Source organism: Halichoerus grypus, chromosome 1 (assembly GCF_964656455.1).
Source record: "Halichoerus grypus chromosome 1, mHalGry1.hap1.1, whole genome shotgun sequence".
In the NCBI taxonomy this organism is placed as follows: domain Eukaryota; kingdom Metazoa; phylum Chordata; class Mammalia; order Carnivora; family Phocidae; genus Halichoerus; species Halichoerus grypus.
In genome coordinates, this window is record NC_135712.1 from 190,999,812 (window position 1) to 191,021,784 (window position 21,973).

At 43.8% G+C, this 21,973-nt stretch overlaps 1 protein-coding gene across 4 annotated transcripts in view; it reads right to left on the reverse strand.

The window, feature by feature from the left end:
- Window positions 1-21,973, reverse strand: part of ABHD6 (abhydrolase domain containing 6, acylglycerol lipase) — a 51,842-nt gene that overhangs the window by 21,141 nt on the left and 8,728 nt on the right. For 2 of the 4 annotated variants that reach the window (XM_036071717.2, XM_036071718.2), the window contains exons 2-3: window positions 19,135-19,199; window positions 11,636-11,787 (exon numbers count right to left, since the gene is read on the reverse strand). In XM_036071717.2, coding sequence (XP_035927610.1) covers window positions 11,636-11,754 — 119 coding nt within the window. In that variant the 5' untranslated portion in view covers window positions 11,755-11,787; window positions 19,135-19,199. The remainder of the gene's footprint in view (window positions 1-11,635; window positions 11,788-19,134; window positions 19,200-21,973) is intronic. The other 2 variants (XM_078076750.1, XM_078076758.1) reach the window with 2 other exon arrangements.

The following is a 21,973-nucleotide window of genomic DNA, read 5'->3' on the forward strand; positions in this document are numbered from 1 at the left end:
GAATGGTGGTGTGATGAAGGAGTAGGTGGTGGGATCTCTCCAGCTGTCTGACTGGCCTTTCTCTGCCTCGCTTGCTTGAGCTGCAGCTGAATTCAAAGTCGCTGGCGGTAAGGATGGGAAGAACTCCAGAAAGGCCAAGACGAAGGCAGTTTCCCCTTGCAGAGAGCCGGCTTGCATTTCCTGGCGGGCCATATTCACGGACACCTGAAATCTAGGACGAAGAGCCACGAATGCTATTCGTGTAGCGCCATCCCAAAGTAAGTACCTCACTGCAGAGGGACTCTGACAGGCAGGAAATGCATCCCAAGACTTAAGGTAAAGCAACCTGCTCTCTGTGGAGAGGAAGAACCAGCCTCTCTCATCAAGGCTACAATTGCTGGTGGTGGTGTCACTCCACACATCCACAAATCTCTGACTGGGGAGAAAGGACAACACATGACTGTCTAAAGGGTGCCTGGATTCCTGACGATCTCAGGACGAAACCCTCGGAGACAGCTGTCCAGCGTTGGTGAGTCCAGGGGACTCTTATCTCTGCGAAAAACACAATTTTGTCCTTCTGTAATTCTATTTGAGCAAGTGGGAAGTTTAATTCGCTTTCCAGCCAACCAAATTTCTGCTTTTGAGTCTTAACCTTATTTAAGAGCTACTGTGGCTTCAAAGAAGCTATTGATTTTAAACTAGTGGATTTTGATTGAGTGGACTGGATTTTAATTGTGATGCAGAAGTCATAGTAACAAACATTTGTTTTTATACAGACATTATTTCCACTCTGGTGGATAAGCTCAATAAGGGCCATATGCTACCTCCCAAACACATATGCATATATACGTATTTAAAAATATATATTAATTATATATATATTCATATATGCTGGTTTCTTTCCCCTAGAGATTTTGAGAGTGAGAACTTGACTTTTTTTTAAGACTTTATTTATTGATTTGAGAGAGAGAGGGAGATAGTGAGAGAGAGCACGAGTCGGGGGTGGGGAGGGGCAGAGGGAGAGGGAGAAGCAGGCTCCCCACTGAGCAGGGCTCTTCAGGACCCTGGGATCATGACCTGAGCCAAAGGCAGATGCTTAACGGACTGAGCCACCAGGCACCTGAGAACTTGACTCTTAGGAACTATCTGCATCAGTCCTCTGGCTTTATTCCTCACAACATACGGCAGCTGGTTGAAAGTTCAGCTTCTGTCGGTTACGTAAGACTTGGCAGTGATGGAGTTTGGCCCGGATTCGATTTCAATATGGAATTACCATCAAACAAATTGAACTCTCTGCATGAAGAATCTCTCTAAGACGAAAGATAATTAATTCAGGGGCGCCTGGGTGGCTCAGTTGTTAAGCGTCTGCCTTCGGCTCAGGTCATGGTCCCAGGGTCCTGGGATTGAGCCCCGCATCGGGCTCCCTGCTTCATGGGAAGCCTGCTTCTCCCTCTCCCACTCCCCCTGCTTGTGTTCCCGGGATCTCTCGCTGTGTCTCTCTCTGTCAAAAATAAATAAACTCTTTTTTTTTTTACAAAAAGACAATTAATTCAATCAGAGACTCACTTTGGAGTACACTTTGCACCAGAGAGGTAGCCAAGTCCTGCAAAAGGCAAATTGCCTAAACAGACCAGTATTAACCCTTGGAAGGGAGAAGGGAATGAGGCTATTTATTCATATTTACTTGCATCTGCAAACAAAAAGCATGAGAGCATATACCAGACACTATTAAGGGGACTATGTGGAGCGGAGGCGGGGATTCTAGTGAGAAGCAGGTGGAAAGGGAACAGGGGAGGAGGGAGACTTTTACTGCTTTCCTTTTTCAATGAAATGCATTCCCTATTCAAAACAGTAAAAACAACACCAGCTAGCTTAAAAGCTCTTATGACAAAACAAGCATATTTCAAAATTCTACATCATAGCACTACTAACACGAGCTCATGCATTCATTCATATCCCAGGTCATTCATTTATTGACTATGTGATCTCTTTTAAAAATTAAAGTATAGTTGACATACAATGTTTTATGAGTTTCGGGTATGCAATACAGTGCTTGGACGATTCTATACATGAGTCAGTGCTCCCCACGTTAAGTGTAGCTGCCATCTGCCAGGACACATCACCAGGTAACAGCATGCTGTTTTTACAGACTCTTGACTATATTCCCTCTGCTGTACTTTTCATCTCCACGACTCATTTATTGTGTAACTGGAATGTTGTACATCCCCCCACCCACTTCCCCTTTGGCAACCACCAAGTTTGTTTTCTGCATTTATGATTCTCTTCCTGTTTTTTGTTTGTTCCTTTGTCTTGTTTTTTAGATTCCTCACATAAGTGAAGTTACACGGTATTTCTCTGACTGAAATATCACTCAGCATAATACCCTCTAGGTACATCCATGTTGTCACACATGGTAAGAGCTTTCTTTTTTATGGCTGAGTGATGGATACTCCACTGCTTACATTTACACTCCTCCAGGGTCCAGACCCTTCATCCTCTAAGTCTCAGCGTTACTAGGTTACAAGAACCTCTGGTGGAAAAGTACTTTAACACTTCTTTTTCTTTCTTTCTTTCTTTTTTATTGTGGTAAAATATGCATCAGAAGATTCACCATTTTAACCACACAATTCAGTGGCATTAAGTACATTCACAATGTTGTACATCAACCATCACTACCATCCATTTCTAGAACGTTTTCATCATCCCAAACAGAAATTCTATCACCCTTAAATAATAACCCCCCATTCCCCTCCTCCCTTCAGCCTCTGATAACCTCTATTCTACTTTCTATCGCTATGAGTCTGCCTATCATAGGAACCTCATATAAACAGATTCATACAACATTGTTCTTTTGTGTCTGGCTTATTCCACATTCCATAATGATGTCAAGGTTCATCCATGTTATAGCAGGTGTCAGAATTTCATTCCTTTTATTTTTTATTTATTTATTTAAGATTTTATTTATTTATTTGACAGAGAGAGAGACAGCGAGAGAGGGAACACAAGCACGGGGAGTGGGAGAGGGAGAAGCAGGCTTCCCGCGGAGAAGGGAGCCGGATGTGGGGCTCGATCCCAGGACCCTGGGATCATGACCTGAGCCGAAGGCAGACGCTTAACGACTGAGCCACCCAGGTGCCCCTGGTATTCAGTTTTTAAAAGGAATGAAATTCTGGGTGCCTGGGTGGCTCAGTCATTAAGCGTCTGCCTCCGGCTCAGGTCATGATCCCAGGGTCCTGGGATCGAGCCCCGCATCGTGCTCCCTGCTCCGCGGGAAGCCTGCTTCTCCCTCTCCCACTCCCCCTGCTTGTGTTCCCTCTCTCGCTGTCTCTCTCTGTCAAATAAATAAATAAAATCTTAAAAAAAAAAAAACAAAACTGAATACCATTCCATTGTATATAGGTGCCACATTTTGTTTACCATTCATCTTTTTTTTTTTAAAGATTTTATTTATTTGTTTGACACAGAGAGAGCAGGAGAGCACAAGCAGGGGGAGCAGCAGAGGGAGAGGGAGAAGCAGGGCCCTGGGTTCATGACCTGAGATGAAAGCAGTTGCTTAACCAACACAGCCACCCAGGTGACCTTTCATTCATCTATTAATGAATATTTGGGAAGTTTCACCTTTCTGGCTATTGTAAGTAATGCTGCTACGAACATCAGTATATAAATGCCGGTTTGAGTTCCTGCTTTCAAGTCTTTGGGGTATGTACGCAGAAGTAGGGTCGTTGGATCCTAAGGTAATTCTAAGCGTAACTTTTGTTTTGAGGAACCACTAAATTTGTCCACAGCAGTTGTACTATTTCACGTTTCTACCAGCGATGCACAAGGGTTTCTCTATGTCCTTACCAATACTTGGTATTTTCTGGTTTAAATAGGAACTCTAAAAAAATACGTAATAATAGCCACCCTAATTTGTGTAGTATCTCACTGTGGTTTTGATCTGCATTTCCCTAATGACTAGGCTGTTGAGTATAGCTTTCTTTTTATTGAGATATAATTGACATACCATAAAAGTCACCCTTTTAAATACAACTGAGGATTTTTTTTTTTTTTAAGTATATTCACAAAGTAGTGCAACCATCCACTATCTATCTGGAACATTTTCATCAAAAAGAAACAAGACTGAACTGTATACTTTAAAATGGGTAAAATGGTAAAATTTATGTTACATATATTTTACCGCAATTTAAAAAAAAGGGGGGGGGGGGCGCCTGGGTGGCTCAGTCGGTTAAGCGTCTATCTTCGGCTCAGGTTACGATCCCAGGGTCCTGGGATCAAGCCCCGCATCGGGCTCCCTGCTTGGTGGAGAGCGTGCTTCTCCCTCTCCCTCTGCTGCTCCCCCTGCTTGTGTTCTCTCTCTGTCAAATAAATAAATAAAATCTTAAAAAAAAAAAAAAAAGAAATCCACACTGATTAGCACTCACTCTCCATCACCCTCTCCCTATAGATCCTGGTAACCACTAATTTCCTTCATGTCTCTTTGTGTTTACTTTATGGATTTGCTTATTCTGGATATCTCATATAAATGGGGTCACATTTGGTATGTGGCTTTTTGTGTCCGGCTTATTTCACTTAGCATAATGTTTTTCAAGTTAGTCTATGTTATAGGATGTATTAGTACTCCATTCTTTTTTAAGGCTAAATCATATTCCATCATATGGATACGCATACTTGTTTATCCAGTCACCAGTTCATGGACATTTGGGTTGTTTTTCCTTTTTAGCTCTTAGGAATAATGCCACTATGAACATTCATGCACAACTTTTTCTGTGGACGTATGTTTTCAGTTCTCTTGGTGTTCTCAGCTCACCTAGGAGTGAAATTGCTGGATCATATGGTAGCTTTTTTTAAAAAGGGGCATGAATTTTAAGTGTACAGCCTGATGAATTTGTACAAAATGAATGAATCCAGCATCTGCCACCCAGATTAGGATCTAGAAAATGACCAGCATCCCAGTTGCCTATCTTGTGTCTTTCCCCATCACTACCCCCCAAAGGTCACCCCTGCCTCCCTTTACGTCTCCAGGACAGTTCTGCTGTTTCAGAACTTTATCATACGATAAGTATTTGTGTGTATCTGACTTCCTTCACTCAATATTATGTTTGTGTTGTACAATATAGCACAAGTTCTTTCCTTTCCACTGAATACTATACGAATAATGGCACAACTATACCTTTATTTATCTATTATGGTATTAATAGACACTGATGTTTCCAGTTCAGAGGTACAATAAACGAAGCTGCTATGGAACATTCTTTTATACATCTTTTGATCTCTCTCTTTCCATATATATGTGTGTGTGTGTATATATGTATATATGTATATACACATACAGACATACTTCTATTGCGTGAAATGAGGGGGTCATATTGACAAAAAGTTTTCCAAACCTATTTACACTTTCATCAACAATATGCCAGAGTCTAGTTGCTCCACATCCATACTGGGTTGAATAGTATTTCCCCCAAATTCATGTCTATCTGGAACCTGGGGATACGACCTTATTTGGAAACAGTGTCCAAAAAACAAAACAAAACAGCGTCTTTCCAGATAAAATCGAGTTGAGTTGAGGTCATACTGGATTAGGGTTGGCCCCAAATCCAATATGGCCGGTACAGTTATAAAAAAGGGGAAATGTGGACCCAGAAACACACCAAAGGAACACCACCGTGTGACATATAGCGGCAGACAGTGAAGTGACACATCTACATATGAAGGACATACCTACAACTCAAAGAATGCCCAGGATAGTTCACAGTCACCGGAAGCTAGGGAAGAGCCACTGAACAGATTGTCCCTCAGAGCCGCCGGAAGGAACCGACCTTGCCAAAACCTTGATTTGGTATTTCCAACCTCCAGAACTATGAGAGAATAAATATCTGTTGTTTTAAGTCACCCACATTGTGGTCATTTATCACAGCAGCTCTAGGATATGAATACAACATCCTTGCCCATACTTGGAATTGTTGGCCTGTTTCACGTAAGCCATCCTGGTGGGTGGGAAATAGCCTCTCATTGTGGTTTTCATTTATTAAATGTCCTGTATGGGCAATGAAGTTGAGCGCCATTACATACGTTTACTGGCCATTTGGATAACCTCTGTTGTGAGGATTTTCTATGTTTTCTTACAAAAGCTTTATTGTTTCATTTAGATCTATAATCCACCTGGATTTGATTTTTGTGCATGGTACAAGGTTGTAGATGAGGCCGTATTCTTTTTTATGGCTGCGTTACAAATTACCAAGCTTAGCAGCTTCAAACAACACTCATTTATTAACTCAAGATTCTGTAGGTCAGGAGTGAGCTTAGCCGAGTTCTCTTCTGAAGGTATCACAAAGCTGAAATCAAGGCACCCGCCAGCTCTGATCTGGAAGCTCTGGGAACGAATCAACTTCTAAGCTTTTTAGGTTATTAGCAGAATTCAAGTCCTTGGGGTCTAGGACTGAGATCCCTGCTGTCTTGCTGGTTGTCAGGCCAGAGGCCATCTGCTCCTAGAGCCCACTAGCATTCCCTCTCATGGGGTCCTCTCTGACTTCAAACTAGCCACAGCACTGAGTCTTTCTCGTCTTTCAAACCCCTCCACTTTTAAGAGCTGATATGACTAGATCAGGCCTCCTGGGATAATCCTGTCTTTAGGTCAACTGTATATAATATAACGACTGTGGGAGTGATTTGTTGTCATATTCACAGGTTATCGGGATTAGAGAGGTAGATCTTTGTGGGGGTGTTTTAATAATTCTGACTACCAAACAGGTCATGGTGAACTTTTTCCCACATGGATATCTAGCTGACACAGCCCCCTTCCCCCGCTGCAAAGCAGTGCTACCGTTGTCATAATTCAAGGGACTGTATCTATGTACATCTGTTCCTGGGCTCTCCTGTCCCATTGGTTTGCCCTTCTTTGTGCCAATTTTATACTGCCTTGATTTACTGTTGCTTTATAATTAGGTTTGACAGCTGGTCATGTAAATCACCTCGCATTGTTCCTCTTCAAGACTGTCAGGCTTTTCTTTATAAATTTAAAAAGCAGTTTATTAAATTCCATTAAAAAAAACTGGCTGGGGGGGGCGCCTGGGTGGCTCAGTGGGTTAAGCATCTGCCTTTGGCTCAGTTCATGATCCCGGGGTCCTGGGATCAAGCCCCACATAGGGCTCCCTACTCAACGGGGAGCCTGCTTCTCTCTTTCCCTCTGCCCATCCCCCCCACTTGTGCACGTTCTCTCTCTCTCTCTGTCTCTCAAATAAATGAATAAAATCTTTTAAAAAAAAAAACCTGTTGGGATTTTAAATGAGTGTACATTGAACTATGTATCATTTTAGGGAAATCTAACATCGCAGTGATAAGAAAGTCTTCCAACTCACAATATTGTCTGTAACTCCACTACTTTAGGTCTTTCAAAATTTCTCTAATACTTCATAGTTTTCTGTCCAGAGGACTTCTATACTGTTCTTTAGATTTATTCTTAGGTATTCTGTATTTGTTGATACAACAGTAAATAGTATCATTAAATTTTTTTTCGTTTTCTATTTTTTGTCGCTGTCATATAAGACTATAACTGATTTTTGTTTACTTATCTTGTATTTAGCAATCTTGCCTAAGTCACTTATTAATTCCAAAAAATTATCTATAGATTCCTTTGGACTTTCTATGAACACAATCATCTGCAAACAATGCTAGTTTTCTTTTTCAATTCTTGTCCATCTTTTTCTCTTATATTTATGATTTCTTACCTTTAGGTCACAACTGAGTTTCTTCAGGGAAAATAAAAATCTTTTAAAAATCCCAGTCTCTTTCATCCTGTGAGCTGCCTTTGATGTCACCCACAGCGGCCCCAGCACCTCCAACTGTGGTTCTCTGTTGACTCACAGCAAAGCGTTTGGTGCCTCCTACAGGGGCAACCATGGTCCACATTGCTGTGGAGAGAGGCTGGCCATGCTCCAGGGACACTGAGCCTTGGTCTACTGGGGACACCTGTTCCTCTTCCCTCAGAACAGGCTCAGAAGATCCCAGAGAGATGTCCAGGAGAGAGCCTGCTGTGATGATTACAGCACACCCTTCTGGGCATGCGGCGAGCAGCTTGGGGTGTTCGCGACGCCCAGCCCAGCTAGCTCTACTGTCTATTGCTGTTCACACAGCAACCCTGAAAATTAACCTGCCCCACCTAGCTCTGCACAGTGAACCCAATGGTGATCATTATGGGTAGCTGAGCAAATAAAGGTGTTTGGAGGAGTAGCTGTGGTTAAGGGACGTAAGTGACTCATCCCAGGACCCTCACTGGGTAAATGTCACTTGCAGTGAGGGACATGAAGGAAACAGGCTGTGCCTTTCGAAGGGGGCGGGAGGAAGAGGAAATCACAGGATTTCCAACAGCCCTCTGCAATGGCATCATGCGTTCTAGTACCATAATCACAACCCCTCATGCCTCAATTCGACCTGGCATGAACCAAAAGGTTTTCTAGGATTTACATTCTCTCCAACCAGCTGGGTTTCTTCTTGGCTTGTGTGCCTGAGTTCATGAAATCAAGAACACTGTGTTTGTCCTCTGGCTACAGCTCTGAGCAGAGTGACAGGTATGGCCAGGCTTTAAGATCACATGCATCTATACTGTCATTTATTTTTTTTTTAAGATTTTATTTATTTATAAAGAATAAGAGGGAGAGTGAGCGAGAGTGCACAGAGGGAGAGTAAGAGGGAGAAGCAGACTCCCCGTTGAGCAGGGATCCCAGGATCTTGAGATCATGACCTGAGCCGAAGGCAGATGCTTAATCCACTGAGCCACCCAGGCGTCCCTATACTGTCATTTAAATAAGGGACTGAATGCTCTGCTCTGTGGGACCTCACAGGATTTTAGTGGTATTATTTGTTAATAAAAGTGAATTATTTGCTATGTGGCATTATTCACAATAGGCAAAAAGTGGAAACAATACAAATGTCCTTTTAAATACATAGTATGGGGGTGCCTGGGTGGCTCAGTCCTTAAGTGTCTGCCTTCGGCTCAGGTCATGATCCCAGGGTCCTGGGATCGAGCCCCGCATCGGGCTCCCTGCTCAGGGGGAAGCCTGCTTCTCCCTCTCCCACTCCCCCTGCTTGTGTTCTCTCTCTCACTGTCTCTCTCTCTCTGTCAAATAAATAAATAAAATCTTTAAAAAATAAATAAATACATAGTATGTTGTATAACCACACAATGGACTAGAATTCAGCCATAATAATGAAATACTGACACACGCTACAGCAGATGCACCTTGAAAACACGCTAAGTCAAAGAAATCACACATTAAATGCCAAAAATTGTATGATCTCATTTATATGAAATGGCCAAAATAGGCAAATCCAAAGAGACAGAAGATGTAGTTAAAGCTGCCAGGGGATGGGGCGCCTGGGTGGCTCAGTTGTTTAAGCGACTGCCTTCGGCTCAGGTCATGATCCTGGAGTCCCGGGATCGAGTCCCGCATCGAGTCCCGCATCGGGCTCCCTGCTTGGCGGGGAGTCTGCTTCTCCCTCTGACTCTCCCCCTCTCATGCTCTCTATCACTATCTCTCTCAATAAATAAATAAAAATCTTTAAAAAAAAAAAGAAAAAAAAAAAAAAAAAGCTGCCAGGGGATGAAGGGACAGGGAAACTGTGAGTGACTGCAAACAGGTACGGGGGCTCCTTTTGGGAAGATGGAAATGTTTTGGAATTAGATAGTGGTAATGGTTGCACAACACTGTGTGTGTGTGTGTGTGTGTGTGTGTGTGTGTGTACGTATGTATGTTTTTTTTTAAGTTTTTATTTTTACTTTTTTTTTAGTAATCTTTTTTTAAAATTTTATTTTATTATGTTACGTTAGTCACCATACAATACATCATTAGTTTTTGATGTAGTGATCCACAATTCATTGTTTTCATTTTTAGTAATCTCTACACCCAACTTGGGGCTCAAACTCACGATCCCGAGATCAAGAGTCACATGCTCTTCTGACTGAGCCAGCAAGGTGCTCCAACACCATGAATGTACTAAAACTACTGAATTATACACTTTAAAACGGTGAATTTTACGTTATGTGAATTTTAACTCAATAAAAAGGTGAATTATTTGCTATGAGGTTATTTTTCTTTTCAAAGCTCAGATGTCAAAACTATTCTGACACTCTGGACCCTGAAAGCCTTCTCCTTGACAGCCCAAGTAGGCTGTGGGTGGAAGGGATTACACAGCATGGAGGCCGGTTTCCGCATGTGGTGGGTGGAATCGGCCTTTATATGATCACACCTCTGTCTGCAGCCATATCCATGGTGATGGGCCCCATCACTGAACTGCATTCTCTGCCTTGACTGGAGTTAAGAAAGATGGCATTTGTGTGTGGAGAGCCATGGTGCCTCTGCTGAGCCACGAGGGGTCCATGACTCTGGGCTCTCCGTGGCAGGGGCCACAGGGGGGCCTGGGCCCCCAAGCTCTCCGGCTGCCAGCACTGCAGGGGAATCACACGGATGCAGCCAGAATCTCAGGTGGTCGACGCAGAGGTGGGTCCTGGGTGACCCTCTGAAAGGGTTACCACTGCCACCCCCCTCCAAGAGGGAGCGAGAGAGTGAGGATGAAAAGCTCCCTTCTGTTCAATTAGCTTCTTTTCAAGGATCAGAGCCTGGCTGGCAGGCGGAAAATTCCACACTCTAATGAAACAAAAGGGAGCCAGAAAGGAGAGCAGATAAAGGGCACAAGCTGAACGCAACCTCTCTGCGTTCTTTCCTCCGTGCATAGAAGGCGGTTCTAACTGCCAGAGTCCCGGTTAAATCTCAATGTGCTTCCCTTCTCCCTGGGGCACAGAGAGGAACCAGGGCTATTTTGGGATTGCCTTCCCCAGGGGACACACACCATGGGGCATGAGGGGTGATTTCTGTTCGGGGCTGCTACATCTTTCACACCTCTCTGGACTTTGTAACAAAGAGAAAGGAGACACAGAGTCTTTGGTAAGCTAGAATTTAAGAACACCGCTGAATGACATTGTGCTCATTTTTACTTTTTAATATTAATTTACTATTTATGGCAAGTACGGCAAATTTTCTGCTTAAGGTAGTAATATTTATTATCACTCTTAAATCGATTTAAGGTAAAAAGAGTGACTTACTCTAAAGAAAATACAAAAGGAAAGTAGAGCTGTTCTACAGATACAGCAAGACTCATAAAGATGGTACAAGAATAACAATTTTGGAAACTTCTTTTTCTTTCCATCACTTTACCAATGAACACGTTTAGAACAAATCTAAAACCCATTCTGTCCTACCCATGCCATCTCCTTGGCCCTGGTCTTTCCAGTTCATTTTTCAGTGCACATCACTGCCCCTGTCAGGACATCACTGGGTCAGAATTCAACAACCAAGAAAATACCAAAGGAGCTCCCGTAACCATGCACAATCCTTGCCTGAAGACAGAATCAGTGACTCTGGGAGTGAGGCCTCCCCAGCAAAGAAGCGATCAGAAACCAGAAAGAAATCTACCCAGTGAGGAGCGACCACCAATTCTTCAAGAACACTCCCCAGACTCAAGACAGGATGTCTTCCAACTTTTCTGTATGTTTGAAATATTTCACGATAAAATGTTGAAAAACCGCCACCAAAAGGACAAGCGAGAAGACGACACTGCTGTTATGACGCTCTTGAATACTTCAAGTATAAAATTAACTTACCAGTAATAGATTTTTATCAGCGCTGAAGGCCACAGGAGAAACGAGGCTACAAATGCCAGGATTGGGATGGCCAACGTGCCGCCCGCGATCACAAACATGTTAACCACGTCAAGATCCATCCTGCTCTTTAAGACTGGCCGACACCTGCAGGGCTGAAGAGAGTAAATACTGAAACTCTGTCTCAAGAGAAGAGGAGGAGAAGCAAAGTGGGAGACAGAAGGACCCAGAATGAGAGTAAAGGTCAGGAGGGAATAAAGGCTGACAAGTGCTTAAAAAATCTAAATTGGCACAACTAACTACAACAAAGAATCCTTGAGAGGATCCTGGAATTTTTTTGAGCTATAAAGGACACTGTTTAAGCCAATGGGGGGGGGCGCCTGGGTGGCTCAGTCGTTAAGCGTCTGCCTTCGGCTCAGGTCATGATTCTGGGGTCCTGGGATCAAGCCCCGCATCGGGCTCCCTGCTCAGCAGGAAGCCTGCTTCTCCCTCTCCCACTCCCCCTGCTTGTGTTCCCTCTCTTGCTGTGTCTCTCTCTGTCAAATAAATAAAATCTTTAAAAAAAAAAAAAAAAAAAAGCCAATGGGGAAATCTGAGTAAGGACCAGATATGAGATAATATTACTGTATCAGAGACACAATTCTTGAGCGGGGGCGGGGGGGGGCATGAAATTGTGGTTACATTTGTACGTAGGAGGATAGCTTTCCTCCTAGGAGATGCCTGCTGAAGCATTAAGGAGTGAAGAATAGTGATATCTGCTACTCAATGTTTGTTTCTGCCGCTCACTTAAAAATTGAGGAAAAAAATGTGGCGAGGAGGGGAGAAGAGAGAACATTAACACAAATATGATTAACATTAACCACTGGTGGATCCAGGTGAAGGTTACAAGGTAGTAGTAAGTATTCTTTCAACTTTTTTGTAAGTTTGCAATTTTTAAAAATTAAAAGTTAGAGAGGACAGGGGCGCCTGGGTGGCTCAGTTGGTTGGGCATCTGACTCTTAATTTTGGCTCAGGTCATGATCTCAGTTGAATCAGTATAGCCCCCACTCTGTCCTGTCTTAGGCGTTCACAACACGGTTCATTTTCTCATGGAATGAGAAATACTGCAAGTCCCATCATCCTCTCTAATCAAGAAAATAAGTCCCGCAAGGACCTGTGCAGCGGGGGGTGAGGGGGGTGGGGGGGTCCTTTGCAACCTGAAGATTCCCAGATGCCTAAGAACAAACCAACATTTCACCAAACAAAACAAAGACTTCTTCAAGAAAATGCATTAATATCCAGCAAATCCTGCCCTTCCTTATATTTCTTGTGAAATGAAGAGATCTCTCCCATAGACCTCTGTCAACCCATAGACCTCTGTCAACATACTTCAATTTTACAATGAATTCATGATGCTGATGATATGACCTCACTGATGTGACTGAACACAGGGGCCAGATGATAAATATTTTGGCACTGGGAGAGCTATAGGGTCTGTCACAACCACTCGATCTGTCACTGTACTGAGAAAGCAGTCACACCCAGCATGTAATAGATGGGAGTGACCGTATTCCAATAAGACTTTATTAGAAACAGGCTGCAGGCTGAATTTGGCCAGCAGGCTGTAAGTGATCAACGCTCGGTATAGCACACCAGAGTCCTGTCCAACAGGCAAGGTGGGTGTTCTATGCTGTTCCATAGGCTGAGAAAACTAAGGCACAAAGAGGTTAAGCAACTTGCCCAAGGTTACTCAGTTGGAAGAGTCGTGATTACAAAACAGGTTTCTGCTTGGACCCACTCCCTTTGCATCAAGTTCTACTTTGTCTAAATTTTTTTTCAAATAGCCTTTTTTCAATCTTTGTAAGCTCTTTGCTGTTAAATACTCACACTCATTGTCATTCCTAATTTCTCCATGAAGATAGGACATTTGCATTTACAATTTTTTAAATTTAAATTTTGTTAGTTAACATATAATGCAATATTGGTTTCTCGCATTTACACGTTTTCTCCCCTACAAAGCGGTTGGTGAACAAGCCCCTCACAGCCTTGGTAGGGGGCAGGGGAATACAGATGCACGTATAGGTGGGTCACATAGCGCTTTTCAGTCACGTACACACACTCTATCCGGGAACAGTGTTGAATCTGTAGGAATGAAAGTCTTCTCAGGGGCAGAAGCACTGTGTGTGCTTCTGATTTAACTGTCCTCTCAATATCTCAGTCACCATAAGCACGTTCCGGCGCACTTAACTCATTGGCCTATTTCACTTTCTAGAAAGCTCCTTGCTGGTAGGGCCAATAGTCTATATTCTTTCTCAGTGCCAAGAGGAGCCCAGGACAAAAAGCAAAGTTACAAAATGGGCTCAATCTTCTTTGTTTTAGGGACAACCCCAACTATTCCCAATGATGTTGTAAGAGGGTTTTTTCTTTCAGTAATTACAAAACTCCCTGGAGGAATCACTAGCCTCAGGGTCAAGGGGTAAGCAAATTACTTTCGGAGTGAAGAGAATTTTACAAATCTGTTTGAACACTGTGGGTCACAAAAGAGTCAACGAGAATAGGACCTGTCAGCTTCCAGAGGACTGTTCCACATTACACAAAGTCCTTAAAAACTGCTGAGGGTTACCATGAATTCCGATGTCTGAGCTGCAGGAAGTTAATTACATGATGCTGCTTTGGACGAGGAACTAGAGCATTTTATGCCCAAGGCCAGGACATCACAGGCCATGACATCACAGGCCCTGACACTGGAGATGGTGGCCCCAAGGTGAAGGTATGATCATCAAAAAGAGATGTAACGGCTTTGTCAACACCTGCTATGGATGTCCCAACCAGTCTGGGAGAAGGTTTCATCTGGAGCCACCCTCCGTTTCATTGCAGAATGAAGTCTTCGATGAGGAGCTTTTGCACAGCATGATTGATTTAGCAAGGCTGGGACATATGACAGAGAAGCCTGCACACCTTCCCTGACCAGGTCAAATGTAGACCGGCCATGGATGAAGAAACTAATGCTTTCTGAGTTTTCCTTTGTCTTCTTTAAGATTTTATTTTTAAGTAATCTCTACATCCAACGTGGGGCTCAAACTCAGAACCTCGAGATCAAGAGGTGCACGCTCTACTGAGTGAGCCAGCCAGGCGCCCCCTGAGTTTTCTGTATGCATAAGGAGTAGGTGACTATCCCTACCTCTGCATCATCCTTCATTTTATTTATTTAAAGATTTCGTTTTAAAGATTTCATTTATTTATTTATTTGTCAGAGAGAGAGACAGCACAAGCAGGGGAAGCAGCAGGTAGAGGGAGAAGCAGACCACCCGCTGAGCAGGGAGCCCAATGCGGGGCTCGATCCCAGGACGCTGGGATCATGACCCAAGCCGAAGGCAGACGCTTAACCGACTGAGCCACCCAGGCGTCCCATAATCCTTCATGTGAAAAAGGAGTTGCCCCAGCTTTCCTTTAAAAAGGCAGCTCTCGGGGCACCTGGGTGGCTCAGTCGTTGAGTGTCTGCCTTCGGCTCAGGTCATGATCCCAGGGTCCTGGGATCGAGCCCCGCATCGGGGTCCCTGCTCCGCGGGAAGCCTGCTTCTCCCTCTCCCCCTGCTTGTGTTCCCTCTCCCTGTCTCTCTCTGTCAATTTAATGAAATTAAAATAAAATAAAATAAAATAAAATAAAAAAATAAAATAAAATAAAATAAAATAAAATAAATAAAATAAAATAATAAAATAAAATAAAATAAAATAAATAAAATAAAATAAAACTCTCTTTCAAAATAAAATAAAATAAAATAAAAATAAAAAGGCAGCTCTCCTACCCCGCTGAGGTTTGTTTATAGGATACTCTGTGTACCCAGAGGAGAGGTTGGAGACAGGAAAATGGAACCCTTGTGAACCTGGAGCCACCAATGATGGAAAATCAACTACAGGGTGGAAAATGGAGTTGGCCAAAGGACGGGGCCCATACAGCTGATGCCCTGCAAGATGACATTAGGGAGCAGGAGGATACTAAATAATGCTCAGGGCTCCACAGCACTAACCGGGTAACATCACACTGACACCCATACTGAGAAGTCGGCTTCCGGTTCTTTGTCCATTCTGGCTCGGTCAACGGAACTCTCAGTACGGTGTTACTAGATACCTCTCTAAGCCTTCCCCTCCCGTGAGCAACAGTCCCTAGCTACTTAATAACATGGTTTCTTTGTGTTGATTTTTACAGTTTCTTCCTTCCTTCCTTTCTTTTTTGAAGATCTAATTGTCTTTATTAAGCTATTCATGAATGGGGCAGCATCCCATCTAGCAAGTAGAGAGAGATTTCCAATTTATAGTAGGGATGCAAATTAATTTTTAAAATTAAGTTAAAAGGAGTCAATTTCAAGAACAATGCGAACTAGGCTAAGTATCGGTCTTGCGACAATCATAATTGTGAAACACCAACGGCCGCCCCTGGGGTGGATCCACATGAGTGAGGGCTGGGCCCCAACCGGGCTGGGGGTGGAACATTCCAGCTGGTTCTCTCCTACCAGGCTCTTCCACACACCAGCTGCGAGGGCTTGGTTTCCTCAACCCATTAAATAAGAACATTCATCCAAATCACCTCTTTGGTCTTTTCCTACTCTGAAGACTTAAAATGTTTCTGAAATGATGCCAGGCAATTAAAGAGGAGGATCTGGTTTGCACCCCTCGAGAATCTCATTCCTTGTTGCCTGTTCCCACAACCTAAAACAGTACCAGGCAAATATCTGTGGCTTGACAATGTATATTGCCCCAATTATTGAAAAAGATTGAAAAAGAGGGGGAAAAAATGCACTCATTTTACATCTCTGCTGAGTAAAAGCGAGGCATCCCAGGGTTAAGGACAATGATCTCCATGGCCTCGTGGCACAGTGTGAAGAAGAGAGCTGGCTGTTAGGACACCAGGGAGAGTAACACACTCTCACATCCCAGATTGGAGCCTGCCACCCAGCCTCCTCCCGTTAGCGTCCAAGCTGTGCATTTGGGGCCATTGTCTCTGAATACAGGGGTGAGGACTAATTGGATAGAGGATACACCAGTGGACCCACATACACACGGCATCTCCAAGTCCCTGGTCTGGGGGGGGAGTGAGGCATAATGAGTCACGATGGTCTTTCCATGTACTCACTGATTTTGGAAAACTGGGAATCCTGAGTTCCAATACCTTCATCTTAGGGTATAATGCAAAATTCTAAGAAAAAATAGAATGTGAAACATTTTCCAAGAATCTTGCCTTTCCCTAGATATCTTACCCATATACCATCATATCTGACAGACTAAAGTCCTGGTCTCTTCAAAATAATGATTACTATAACAATGGTAGCAACGGTAATAACCAGGACCACCACCACCACAGCCAAAGATGTGAGAGCCACAACCTCCATCTATGGAATAACTACTGGATGCCAAAAATTCTTCCTACAATGTTTTCCACAAGGAAAACGCTAAGTCCCTAAAATCTGAGTATAATATCCCAGCCCTTAAATATTATAAATATTGTTGCATCCACCTAACACTGCTTTTTGAAACTAGGTTCTTGTCAAGATAAAGCAATCCCTCAAAACTATCACACTAACGATTAACAGCTAGAAAAAATACAAAGATGGTAAGATTCTCGTATGTGGAAGCCCCAGGACTTGATGAGACAATAATTCAAGAAATGGTAAGTTATTTTTTGTTTTTAATTTGTAATCTCTACACCCAACGTGGGGCTCGAACTCACGACCGCACAATCAACAGTCAAATGCTCTTCTGACTGAGTCAGCCAGGCACCCCAAGAAATGTGCAGTTCTAACTTCTTATCATATATATCATCTCCATCATGGAAGAAAATCACACTGAAATTTCCAAATAAGCAGTTAAGCTTGCTCAGTCATCACTGAAAGTGTGGCACGGCCCCCAGGATTACCGCCACGAGGTGCCCAACTCTATGCCCTCCTTGTCTTATTGTCCCCACCTCAGTCTGGCTGAGCCCTTTCCTCCTCTGTGCTTTGCAGCTCTGACAGCCCTATTAGTGATTAATTAATTTTTTAATTAATTAATTTAATTTTTTAAATTAATTAATTAAAAAAATTTTTAAAGCCCCATGCCCAGTGTGGGGCTTGAACTATGACCCTGAGATCAAGAGTTACACACTCTACTGACTGAGCCAGCCAAGTGCCCCTGACAGCCCTGCTGTTGAAATGAGCACACCTGACCTGGATCCTGAGATGCTATCCTCTCTCTCCCCACCGATATTCCCATCATGCGCTCCTCACTCTCTCCCCCTCGATATTCCCATGATGCTCTCCTCTCTCTCCTGATCTTCCTATCATGCTCTCCTCACAGTCTTCCTTGGAAAGCTCTCCATCCCTACATCCTCCACCATTCCCTCCTTCAGGAAATTCAGAACTCAACATGCCTGGCCAGAACCCCCTTCCAGACTTTTCTAAAAGCCTGCCTGACCACCTGCATGACTCAACAGTCTTACCATGTCCCAGACACATCTCTCCCCTTCTCATTCATTTCTGCCGACAGTCTCCCCATCAATCTAGCCTGCCAGAGGCCGATACATCTTCCACTCTTCCCACTCCTCTTATGCAAAAGTGGAGAGGCGCCAGCGTTGGAGCCAACTTGTGTGAGTCTAGACAAACGAGGCCGTTCAATACATGACTATTTAAATGTAATTAAATAAAATTCAGAGTTCAGTGCTTCAGTCACACCTGTCACATTTTAAGTGCATGGTAGGGCCACACAGGAAGAGGAGCACAGTTTTAGGGGGTTTATACCCCTGAAAGCCTCTTGCCACCAATTCCTGAGGCTGATGTTGTCGAACACATCCTAGGAATGTCGGGAAGGAAGACATTCCCAGCAAGTGTGAGTCAGACCACAGCTACCTGAGCCACCACACTGGGTCCAGGTCCTCATTTCTTCTTGCTCCCATTCTGTCTCAGCCCGAACACTAGTTGCCAGGGGAACCTTCACAACTCCCACCCATACATTAGGCTGCCCTGGTCGAATGTGAACTCGAACCACTCGATACGATCCCAACCCAGCTTCCTGGACCAACTCCCACATCTCTGCCTGCACCCCGAATGACCACCTCCTGTCCCCACGCCACCCCGCACAGCCTCACGCTCTGTCTTTCCTCAGGCTGTTCCCTTCTGTGGAGCACAACCATGTCCTGGCTGTTAGATGAACTCCTCTCCACCTCTGGGCTAGTTCAAGCATCACACTCCCCAGGAAAGCATCCTGTTTCCTTCCCAGAGGCTCAGATCTTCCAGACTCCCTTCAAACTCAGAGCCTTTCTCCTGGCACAGGCTTTGAGAACTGTCCATAGGGGGCTTTGGGGCATGTAGCTGACCTTCAGGTGCCCACACCCTTCCCCACCAAACCAACTGAACCAGAGAAATCACCCACCACAAGTTGGCCTGAGAGGGGTTTGGGGGAAGCTTACAGAGGAGCCCCAAGCTCATTGAGGGCTGCTTGTTTTTTGTCTTTTGTTTTTTTTGTAATCAACAGTGTTAAAAATCCATACTCACTCTTCAAAGAACACAGCCTTCTTTCCCAACTGCTACTGGCTCTGGCAGAAGCTGAAAATGAGATTCTGGAATCACAAGAAAGAAAATGACAAAGCATTAAATCATATTAGAGAATATGAATGAAGTGCTAACAGCCACAAAATTGCTGGCTTCGCTGGAGGCGGAGTGCTCTCCTCCTCCGCACAGGCAGAGTACAAATATCCTGCGGCTTTATTGCCCACCTCTTGTTCAAGTCACCCATCCCAATTAAGCAACCGGCACAAAGGGCAGGATATGTCAGATAATGAGCAGGGCCTAGGAAGGCATGCAGGAGGTCATAGAAGAGATCTGCAGTGAGAGGACAAAACAGGGAGGGACCTGGTGATTCCGGGGCTGCAGTGGGGAGAAAGGCAAGGTGGGGGGGGGTAGGGGTTGTCAGGCATACTGAGGCAAAAGGGGACTCTGGGACCTACAAATGTAACTAAGACCCCCAAATAAAGATTGAATCTCACCTTCTCCATTCGGGATTAGGGTTTACCTCAAAGTTGTACTCAGAAAGGAATGAGAAGGGGCGCCTGGCTGGCTCAGTGAGTAGAGCATGCAACTCTTGATCTCAGGGTTGTGAGTTTGAGCCCCATGTTGGGTGTAGAGATTACTTAAAAAAATTTTTTTAATTAAAAAAAAAAAAAGAGAAAGGAATGAGAAGAAGGTGGCAACCAGTGGACAAATGAGGATCATGTTTCTCCCCGAGTGGCTAGTGAGAGGGCCCCCCACAGCTCCAAACCAGGGCTGGACAGAAAGCCACTAGCAAAGGTACCACGGCGGGAGAATGAGGAGCCAGGCAAGGGAAGGTAAAATCCACAAAACCCCTCAACTATCTCAGAGGAGTCAGTGAGGAACCATGGGACCATGGAGGTTCTAGAAGAAGACACGAGACCTGTTTGAAAATACCTCCACGGGCTAAGTCTAAGTCAGATACGAGACGCAGAGGCCATAACAAAAAGATTAATACATTCACCGCATAAAATATTTTCAAATGTCCACAGGGAAAGAGAGACCACGAACAAGATTAAGATTTGTCAATATAAATCAGAGGCAAGAGACTAATTTCCTGAATGTATAAAAGGTTCCTACAAATCAATTAAAACAACAACGAAATCCAATAGAAAAATGATCTGAGTAGCCGATTTACCAGAAAGGAAATGACTCTTGAACATATAAAAAGACCCTCAATCTCATTTATAATAAGAGAAACGCAGATTAAACCTACAAGGTAATGGCAATCTTCATTTATCCCACTGGCAAAGAACAAAAAGTTCACTAACAGACTGTCGCTGAGGCTGGAACAGGCACCAACTTCCAGTCCCATCAACAAGTTCTATCTATGGATGGCAATCTGGTAAAAATCTGAGGCAATGTAAACCATACATTCCTTCGACTTGACCGTCTCACTTCTAAGAGTTTGTGTTTACACCTAACGTGAAATCATGCTTGCGCAAGTTATTTGTTACAGTAGTATTCATCATGGCAAAAGACTGGAATTAACTCATATGCTCACTTCTAAGGGGGCCTGTTAAGTAAATGATGGTATAACTTTATAAAGGACTATTATGTACAGCCATTAAATACAAATAAAATTAAATGTAAGCCATAAAATAATGACCTCCAAGGATTGTTGTTAACTCAAAACACCAAGGAACGGGGCCACCTGGGTGGCTCAGTCGGTTGAGCGTCCAACTCCTGATTTCGGCTCAGGTCATGATCTCAAGGTCGTGAGCTCCACTGCCCGTTCTGAGCTCGGTGCTGGTGTGGGGACTGCTTAAGATTCTCTCCCTCTACCCCTCCCTGCCTCTAAAACAAACAAACAAAACCCCAGGAACAGTAAAGAGTGATAGAATAACACCTCTTGCATTAAAGGAAGAGAGGAGAGAAAGAGGGGAGGAACGGAGAAAGAGAAAGAAATATGTTTATATATGTATGAAATGTTTCTGGACCATAAGATAACCACAAGAAACTGGTTATCAGGGCTGCCACTGGGAAGGGAAACAGGGGGACCAGAGACGGAGATGAGGGAGACTTGTCACTTGATATCCTTTTGTATCTTTTGAATTGTTACTATGTGCGCGTATAAGGTTTTCTATATTTAATTACAAAATATAATATAAAATCCTCAAATAGAATGGTCTATCCCCATTGTCCAATACAGTAGCCGCTAGCCACATGTGACTGTTTAAATTGACTGAAATTAAATAAAGTGTAAAATTCAGTTCCTCAGCTGCACTCGCCACATTTCAGTGGTCAAGAGCCACAGGTAGCTAGTGGCTACCAGACTGGGCCGCGGACATAGAGCTCATTTTCATCATCACAAAGAGTTCTACTGGCTAGTCCCGGACTCTATGTTAGTTAAAATGGCCCACGTGAGCAAGCAACCAAACCTTAATTGTTTCGCATGATAAGCGAAGAACTACAAATGTGAAGGCTGTTAGCCTACAAATCCTTCTCCCTCTACACAAGCTAAAAGGCCAGTCCGCCTACTAGAATAACAAAGACTGGGGAGGGTTCCTGCCCTGTGTGACTACCCAAAAGTTATGTCAGTTTGACGTGAACTTCAGTCCTCAAAGGTCAAAGTCCAGCACTCTAAGAAGATAAGGATTTCCATTCTGCAACCATACATGTGCATAAACTGGAAATGCATAATCTGGGAGAGGTACTGATAAGAGGATCCCTTGGCCCCACTTGGTGCCAAAGTGCTAGCAACTGGTTCCCCCTGGGGATTCTTGCTTAAGAACCAGCCAAGCCCAGAGCCCGTCTCCTTTGCTTCTACCACCTGGGGCAGCTCTGTGGGCAAGGAAACTCAGCT